The sequence below is a fragment of the Delphinapterus leucas genome, chromosome 7 (genome assembly GCF_059928025.1).
Source record: "Delphinapterus leucas isolate spDelLeu-1000000601 "Yukka" chromosome 7, BTC_Dleu_Yukka2, whole genome shotgun sequence".
NCBI lineage: Eukaryota > Metazoa > Chordata > Mammalia > Artiodactyla > Monodontidae > Delphinapterus > Delphinapterus leucas.
This window is the reverse complement of record NC_143135.1, coordinates 29,840,807-29,850,805: the sequence shown is the minus strand read 5'-3', so window position 1 is coordinate 29,850,805 and position 9,999 is coordinate 29,840,807. Positions and strand designations below refer to the sequence as shown.

Genomic DNA, 9,999 nt, shown 5'->3' with positions numbered 1-9,999 from the left:
GCAGAGTACTAGCCCCACTGTAGATGGAGGCAGTGTATCAACTAGGGATAACAGCAACTCTTCTGTACCAAGTTGAGTTCCAAGTCCCAACTCTGCTACTGTGATCTTTGGCAAATTAACTTTTCTAAGTGTCATCATCTTTTCTAAGTAGAAGAATAAATACATTTTGTCTATAAACCATCATGTGAAATAACTGTGGCTAGGAGATTGGAAATTCAAAATTTTTTGTTTAAGAAAAGCAATATAATATACATGGTGTACTTATATAACAACACCTATGGGGTCTGAGGCAACATCTCATAATCAGACATTAATATTTCTGCAGTATGAACTTTCTTAGTATGAACTCTAAGTGTTCATACTAGATGGGATAAATAAAGACCATCAATAGTCTCACATTAGTGGATGTAAGATTTTATGGGCCAAAATTACGAAAACAAAAAACTTCTGATTTTCAAAATTTGTGAATTTTTCGAATTGTAAATGAGGGACTGTGAGTCTGTAACATCTACTTTAAAGGCTTGTGGTGAGGAATAAATGAAAAATGCATTTAAAGTGATTATCACATGATAAGAGCCCAGAAAAGTAAGACTATTATTAAGAGCTATTGACTGATGGCTCCTTCACAAATGATGGGACACTATATAAGGCCTGTGACTGGAAGTCTCTCTCAAGGCAAGGTTAAAATGTCTGATCTGATTCTAGAACTTGCATCACCACTAATACCAAAGCTCTAATTGAGCAGTTATCTTAGATATCCAAGTTATTCAAATGTGAAAGAACCAAAGGATAATTTAAAATAAAATACATTTTTTATGAATACTAATCCATTTTTAGATTATTAAGCAAAAATTCAAAATTTATAGTTAGTTCTGCTATAACTATTTTGAAAACATGATTTTGCTCCAACACCATTTATTATATCAGGGAACAATTTGAGCATAATGTGCATTTTGCATTTGTTTATGAGAGATTTCATCCAAATGAAATATTAGGTGAACATAGAAAACTGCACGCAGGTGAACCAAGTCATGGAGGCGTGCACAAAACACACACACCTCTCAGGAACAATGCGCCACAGCCATCCACATCTGGTGTTACAAATTTCTACCTGATTCAGATCACTGGCTGGCCTGTCATCATTTCATTTTTTTTTTTTTTTTTGTGGTACGCGGCCCTCTCACTGTTGTGGCCTCTCCCGTTGCGGAGCACAGGCTCCGGACGCGCAGGCTCAGCGGCCCTGGCTCACGGGCCCAGCCGCTCCGCGGCATGTGGGATCCTCCCGGACCGGGGCACGAACCCGTGTCCCCTGCATCGGCAGGCGGACTCTCAACCACTGCGCCACCGGGGAAGCCCCATCATTTCATTTTAACCCACATGCTGCAACTCTCCTACAGCCGCTTCCACGAGCAAACTTCACTTCTTTTTCAAGGCAAAGTGCCATAATTATAGTAGTACTTATGCATTTATTAATGCTTCACATGTAAAACGGGGCTGTTTATATTAGGTTTCGGTCTTTCTTTTACTGTGCCAATGACAAAGATTTTGAGTGCTGTGCCCCTAACCCCATTTGCCCCATAAGCCCTGTGGTTTCATTGCACAATTAGGCATAACTCAGTGATTTTTAGGAACACATATGCCCTGTTATAGCACAGCTAACTGTCGTTCATCATACCTGGTGTGTACTGTACCTACCTTTTGGCATGTAAACAAAGTTAATACAATATCCAGGCACATAAGAACAAGTACTCCAACTAATTTACAAAAGTAGGAAAGCATAATATAAACTTACTTTTTAATATGTTATTCTACAAAAACCAAACTTTAAGTAAGTCAAATTTAGTAAAAGTGAAAGAGAAAGACTGGTGGAGTTAGCATTAGTGTGTGGAAAGTGGTTGCTCCAAACTGGCACATAACTCTCTTGAGTTAAACCCCTACCACCATAACTCTATTCTATTCTCTAATCCTCTGTTGTTTTTTTTAACATCTTTATTGGAGTATAATTACTTTACAATGGTGTGTCAGTTTCTGCTTTATAACAAAGTGAATCAGCTATACACATACATATGTTCCCATATCTCTTCCCTCTTGCGTCTCCCTCCCACCCTTCCTATCCCACCCCTCTAGGTGGTCACAAAGCACCGAGCTGATCTCCCTGTGCTATGCGGCTACTTCCCACTAGCTATCTATTTTACATTTGGTAGTGTATATATGTCAATGCCACTCTCTCACTCCGTCACAGCTTACCCTTCCCCCTCCCCATATCCTCAAGTCCATTCTCTAGTAGGTCTGTGTCTTCATTCCCCTCTTGCCCCCAGGCTCTTCATGACCTTTTTTTTTCTTAGATTTCATATATATGTGTTAGCATATGGTATTTGTTTTTCCCTTTCTGACTTGCCTCACTCTGTATGACAGACTCTAGGTCCATCCACCTCACTACAAATAACTCAATTTCATTTCTTTCCATGGCTGAGTAATATTCCATTGTATATATAGCCATTATTAATCCAGAACATTGTTCAAAGGATGTTCTTAGGGATATCACCAGGAGTGCTTTAATAAAAGGATGCATTCTTTTTTGTATTAAATAAGAATATGGCCATATTTTCAGATTCATAAACAAGTGTACAGTGATGAAATGAAGCGATATCTGGGGTGCTTTAAAACACTCCAGCAAAGGAAGAAAAACAAGGGAAAAAAGGGATATTCCAGACAAATGTGGACAAATTTGGTAATTGGACTCAGTATTATGATTATATGAGGGTTCACTGTACTATCCTCCATTAAACATTTTTTTTAAGAGCTCGATGTTTCAAAGGAATTTGGGAGTTACTGGGATAAACCAAGTAAGATTCTGACTGCAAGACTTCAGGGGCTTATACTGTCAGCGTGCACGGTCTGCGTCCTGGCGGGCTGCCGTTCCCACTCTTCTTTGACATGGAACCCTTTCCTTGGCAGAGAGTATCTAGGTGAGCCATGTTCTGTGGACTATACTTTGGACATCATGATGTACAAGTTCTAGTGGATACTCCAAAATGTTCTCAGAAACGGCGTACAGTGTTAGTCAGAAGAGACAGCATCATCTAGGTTTTCTCTCTGATCTTTGATTTGCCTCACAAAAATTATTTGTTGTCACCTGTCACTAAGAGCAATCAATCTGTGGTAGCAGTATTTATAAAGTTCACACTTAAAAATTTTACAAAGATGCCCACGCTGCTTTCAAATGAGAATAAAAAAACAAATTGCAAACCAAATAGTATGATACTTTTTTAATTAAAAAACAAGTATATAGGTTTGTATATGAATAAAATAAATGACTGGGCAGGGTACCTAAACTATTAGCAGTGGTTACAACTGGGGATGATATTGGTAGCGGGGGTGGAGTGGGGGAGGAGGAAGCACATTTTTATTGTTTACAGTTCTTTTTGGAATAATATATTGTTTTTTAACAAAAATAAATTATTTTAGTTAAAAATCAATCTATGGTGCTGGGATAGTGGTCACCCTTAGAGGGAGGTAGGATACAAGAGAGGCTTCTAGAATTCTGATAATTCTCTATTCCTTGATCTGAGGGCTGGTTAGTGGGTTTGTTCACTTTGTGAAAATTCATTTAGCCATATATTTATGATTGGTCTATTTTCTACATAAGTTCATTTAAAAATTGCTTTCTAGTGACTTATTAAATAGCACCTTGTTTTAGTTTAAATGCATGAATTTTTTCCTTATTCATATATTCCACAGTTTTCCTTTCCCACGTTCATTACTATTTATTCTCTCTAATTTCCCCTTAATGTGGCTGCATTGCAAAGGCGTTGTTAGTAACTTTTACAGAAGGTGAAATCCCTAGCTGATAAAAATGGCATATAAGAAAATCACTCACGTCTTATGGTGTGAGGTGGACCACGAGGTAGGGTCACAATCCTGCTAGCTAGCCATTCATCAGTATGTGGTAAAAAGATTTCTTTTGAAACATATAATTACCTAAAATAGATGGAAAGGAATAATAGAGACGCTAATGTAGCTGATAAATAGGTGATACAACCAAAGGCCTAATGACAAAGGGAAAACAAAAATTGTCTATTGTTGTTCTCCCTACATCAGATCCTAGGTATACTTTTATGAATATGGAATTATGAGTGTCACAGTTGGAAGGAACTTCAAAGATCATTATTCCATCTCATACTTTCTCAACTAGATTTTGATTTGAAAAACATGACTAATAACAGAAAGGTCTAAAATTTGCAGCTGGTTGTTAAATGGTTGTTTGCTTTGATGGGACAGGTCCTAGGCCATATGAAATTAGAAGTTCATTTAACCAAATACTTGTTGTTTTCAGAAGATAAACAAGGCAAACAAAGCAGGTGAACAAGGACATAAGATTAAGTTGCAGCTTCATGTACTTCCTATAGCAGAGAAAATGATTAAAACATCTTCTCATTATCAGTAAGGAACCTATGGGTTATTTTCAGGTTTGGTTCTAGTGCCACATATCTTGAGCTAATCTGAAATACAAATATACAAAAGTAACATTTTATAAAAAATAGTTTAAGGTGTGTAAGGGGTAGTCACGAGACAGAAAAGCAAGCACTATAAAATCTACATCTTTAATGTATCTAGTAGTGAGAAACAATATTAGTATTTTATTCATGAAGACTACTTAAATAATATTTACAACAACTTTATGGGCACATATATGTACATTTGTACATCAAAGTATTTTTGGAAAGAAAAGACCAAATAAATTCTGGGTCATAATTTTATCACTCCTAAATTTTCCTTATTTTTAAAAAACAGTAAAGATAATTTAAGTCTACTATTTTCTAAAATGTCCTAATCAACTTGTTGTAGCATAGTAAAACTGAGTTGCTACCATACTGACTTAGGTATTTTAAAGGGCAGCAAATATTTTAGAAACTTAAAACACACGTTTTCTGTTGAAATTTTACATTTGCTTAGAATACAAAAGCACAAAACAGAAGGAATTTCGTTTTCTGCTTGCTGAAGGTATTTGGGTAAACCTAGCTTTTAAGATGGTCTTCTTTCAAAGATTTTTAAGAAGTTTCTGAAAGGGTACTGGCAACAAGCCCTTTTAAAAGCTGACTTGTCAATTTCATTTCCCTTGATTTTGAAGAGACTTATCTTAGATTTCCTTTTGAAATATTTCTTCCAAATTTTCTAACCATGCTTGGCTTTACTTTATGGATGTTTCTTTTATATTCTAGAGAAGAAATAAAAAGATACATAAATATGGTAAAAGTATCATTCAAAAAGAATTTTCACCATTCGTTAAACTTCACAGCTGTTAATTAACCTGATTTAAAACAGAACACCAACAAAGAAACATTAATACCCTTGGTTTGAAAGTAGAAATTCATTTCTCCACATTGTAAACTGAAGTTTTAGTGCGCATGTACGTACACCCCTTCCCCTGCCCCAAAGCTATCAAGTGAAGTCAGTGAATAAACTACCACATTTACTTCTGTTCTTGAACTAAGGAAAGACTACTTCTGTGAACATTGTTCCCTTTCTTTTGTGCATCATCAACTTTTGTTTTTCATTCTTTGGATTATTTCCCAAGGACTTTCAAACTTCCATATTTTTCCAATTTAGAAGTATCATTTGAGTCCAGTACTTCTTTTTTTTTTTTTTTTTTTTTTTGCGGCACCCGGGCCTCTCAGTGTTGTGGCCTCTCCCTGTTGTGGCCTCTCCCGTTGCGGAGCACAGGCTCCGGACGCGCAGGCTCAGCGGCCATGGCTCACGGGCCCAGCCGCTCCGCGGCATGCGGGATCCTCCCGGACCAGGGCACGAACCCGTGTCCCCTGCATCGGCAGGCGGACTCTCAACCACTGCGCCACCAGGGAAGCCCTTGAGTCCAGTACTTCTTAATGTGCTGATCCTGATCCCATAGCTCTTTTTTCCTTTCACGGCTACCTCTAAAATGTGTTCCATCTATCTATGTCCACTCTTCTGGTTCTTCTTCAGTGTTCACAATGATTCTCTACTCAACGAAGTGTTGTTACAAAAGGGGCCCACTGACTTCTTTATGGGTCTGTCTAATCTCTCATCCATTTTCTTGATCACATTAGGTTTTAGTTTTGGGGCACATATTCTCTTGACACTATTTCTTATTTCTCTAAATGCTCAGTAAACAGAGTTTCCTTCTTTCCCACTGATGTTTCTTTTTTTTTCTTTTTAATTTGTACACTGTTAGTTGGAGTCAGCTGCATACATTCTAAGGAAGGCAGCCCCAGTTCTCTTTTACTTTTCTAGTAATTCCTGATGTGTATTTGGCCATTTTCACTTGGATATCCTAATGTACATAAACCATTATCTTCCCTTAAACTAATACCTTTTTCTAAGTGCTCCATTATCCTTAACAAGGCAAAATCTTTCCTCTTTGGCAAGTACTGTAGTTTAGTATTCTCTCCCACTGTTTTCTCTATAGATTATTCATCTCTCTTTACATATAAGATATTTGATGCATTTTATACTATTCTTAGAAAATAAGCATATTAGGAAACCTAAGTCTCTATTATTTGAGAATTATCATAAATTTATTATTTGGTTGCAGGATTATGACTTCCTGGAGAACTTTTTCAGAAGACCAGTGGGACAGTACATATCTACAACAACTGCATATACACAATGTTAAACATTATTAAATATGGCATGTTGAACCAAATAATCATAGTAAATTCTTCTTTTCAGGACTTCATTGTTTGATTTTTAAATCTGCACGAAAGACATTTCCACTGAGCTTAAGGTAAACAACTGCCACTGGGCACCACAAGAATTAAGGATTTATCAATGCAGCTTGGCAAAGCTATTGAGAAATTTTATATTACTCTAATGAAAAAGCATTGACAGAAAAAAATTAATAATAGTTTTCATGTCATTCTTAAACATACTCGTTATCTCATGAAACCCCTTTAAATTCCAAGTGCTATAATTATAAGTTCCTTTAGAGAAGAACCAAACTGGGTCTTAATGATCTTTATATTCATCACAGAACCTAGCACATAGTGACTGCATAGTAAATAAATACTTCCTGATTGAAGTCTTAGGAACTACAGTGTCAGAGAAACATAGGTCTGGACACAAAGGCCTAGAAATTGGTGGGTGCTATATACCTCTAGTTTCACTGAAGATGTTTCCTTACCATGGACTCATGTCACCTCCATATGCAATGAGAGGATGTAATCACCACCATCAGCATTTTTTTTCAACTTGCTAATTGGAGTTAAAATATGATTGTAACTAGGTATAGACTGGAACCTCACAATAATTGCACAAGTGAATCAGAGGCCAAATTATTAAAAATAAGAGGCTAAGAGAAAAATTTCAAGTGGATATAGTTTATCTGTAAAATATACTTAATCACTAACCTATTAAATAACATAGTTAATTATTTCAATTATTAGTTAAATTATTTACACATTCTTCTGCAATACGAGGCAGTATGGATAACAAAAAGGGTACAGAATATAGAGTTAGGAGATCCAGTTCTGGGTTCTGGCTCCATCATGAAATATCTCTGTGATCTTGGGTGAGCATGTTTTTTATGTTGTGTCTTAAGTTTTCTTATCTGTAACAGGGATAACCACACTCACCATGTACAATAATAAAGGTGATGAGTACATAAAAGGAGACTCTCATGAAAACACTGTAAAAATATGTAAAGTACTATACATATGTTAGTTAATCGTGTTATTAAATATCAAAATAAGAGCTGAAACATACCCATTGTTGGTCTGTTTTCTTGGAAGTGCTTATCACTTGAATTATCTTGGTGAACACGCTTGGCAGATCCAGAATTTACCTCAGCACTTAGTGAGGTATTTGATGTAGAGCTTCAAGGGAAAATTTTTACTTTAGTAAATTCTTTCTTTATATCTCTAAATTCAAATACATATTCTACATTCAATAATGATTAAAGAAAAAGTGAAATACTAAAATATTAAGTTGTAAAATCCCATAGAAGTAATTGGAGATACTAAATAAATTTTTGGCCCATAGGGAAGTTTAGCAGTGTGTGATTTTAATGGCGTTTATTCAAATTGGAGATTATGAGTAGAGGTGTATGTCACAATTCTTTAACAGAACATTTCAGGGTGCTGTGCTGGACTGCATGCAAGCACTGTTATTCAAAGTGTAGAGATAAGGAGCACATTGCAAGAGGTGAAAAACTAATCTCAGATTACCAAACCCCTAATCTGGGGAATATGAACAGGTGAGATTGTTTGCAAACCTTGTTTTTAAATCAAAGCATGGTAATAGAATGAGAATCTCTCTCTGATTATTGCAATTATAGAAAGTGAAATGAAAAGAATGACGTATTTTCATTTGTTTTGTCTTCAAAAATTTATATCACTCTCATGTTATTAATGGGTCAAATTTCTAACTCAATTTGAGTTGACATATTACAAAACACCTATTGTGGCCTCATGTCACAGGATATACAAGTGAGTAAGGCACAAACAACCCATGTCCTGAAAACTTACATAATAGATATATGGTGGGATGGGGGAAAAATAGGACAAATACACAAAATAATACAAGGCAGAACAAAAAACAGCACCACAGGTTTTCAAACTACTAGAAGCCGCAGGTTCCTGAGTTTAGAAGAAGAATGAAAAATGGAAGATTTTGTGGATGAGATGAGATTGATCTGGGTCCTGAAAAATAGCAATCCAACCCTTCCCAGTCCTACAGAGGATCAAGTTTTAGCAGGCAGGGTTGGAGGTCAAAGTGGGAGATGAACATCCCTTTCCACACTGATTCAAATAAGCTAATTTTAGGAAATTTCTGGCTAGTCAAGATATTATATACCATTTTACAAGTTGATATTAATTTGCTTGTCAGTTGGATTAACAATTGGAGGCTTCCCTTTATGGCAACAACTTGTTCTGGTAATCCTAAACCTGTGGTAAAGTGATGTGGGTTTATGTTTGTGGAACAGGAGAATATGGGTTATATGCTCAATGAAACTAGTCAGAAATGGCAATTTAATATGTTAGCAAAGAAAAACGGGTATAAGCACAGTGAATGCTGGGAAAAATAAGTCAACCTATGTATCTAAATTTTCTAGAGCCTGTAAGAGAAATGATTATGGTGTTCATAATGATGATTTTGCCAGCTCTGTTCAAGAATGCAAATATCTTCCCAAAATGGTTACAGAGAAGTACTTCTGTTATGAAAGTAAACAAATTCAGTTGTAGAAATTTTCTATTCACAAATGGTGCCAAATAAACTAAGTTACTATAAATCTATTTTGGATACTAAAACATACAGTTTTGATTATATATATATATATATATATACACATACATATATATATATATCAGCTGTCTAAGGCAAAAATTCTTTTTGGGTCATTTGGTGATTTTATGTCTTCAAGTGTAAAGATCAATGTCACTGGTTACTTTCGATGAGGGTTGTTTTCCCTGCAATATATCTTAAGGTTTTCTTTATTATTTTATGGTATGATTCTTCACTTTGGTTAGTTCTAAGACCTCGTTTTCACTCACAGATTGTTTTTATTTGAAAATCAGGGTTTTGAATAAATCTATTTGAATAAAACTCACATTTCTAGGAATGAAATCAAAGCCTAATCAAATAAGTTATGTATTTATATATAAGTAAAACACACTCAAACATTTTTAGGATTTAGGTAACATAGTCAACTAATAAAATATTTAACATTTGTTATAAATTTGTTAGATTTATATTAGATCACAAAATAAAAAGACCTAAAATTGGTATGGGTACAAATTCAAATTATTTTAAAGACTGTTTTGAGAAGAAACCTACAGAATCTTCTAGTTGTATGCCAAATGTATTTCCATAACTATTAATAAAAGTTAAGATTAGTCTTTTGTTCCCTTACATAGGTATAATATTTTTGCTTGATAAACATAATGCATCTCATATTCTTTCAGTGGAGATAATTTCTAGCTGGAATCATAGACATTTTTCAAAATAAACCAAAAATGTATGTAG

The 9,999-nt window shown here is 35.3% G+C and overlaps 1 protein-coding gene across 1 annotated transcript in view; it reads right to left on the bottom strand.

Annotated features, from left to right (window-relative positions):
- Positions 1 to 1,362: 1,362 nt before the first annotated feature.
- The window catches only part of KIF18A (kinesin family member 18A), an 85,385-nt gene continuing 76,748 nt past the window's right edge, over positions 1,363 to 9,999 (bottom strand). Inside the window, exons 16-17 of the mRNA XM_022583732.2 lie at positions 7,741 to 7,850; positions 1,363 to 5,218 (exon numbers count right to left, since the gene is read on the bottom strand). Coding sequence (XP_022439440.1) covers positions 5,136 to 5,218; positions 7,741 to 7,850 — 193 coding nt within the window. The 3' untranslated portion in view covers positions 1,363 to 5,135. The remainder of the gene's footprint in view (positions 5,219 to 7,740; positions 7,851 to 9,999) is intronic.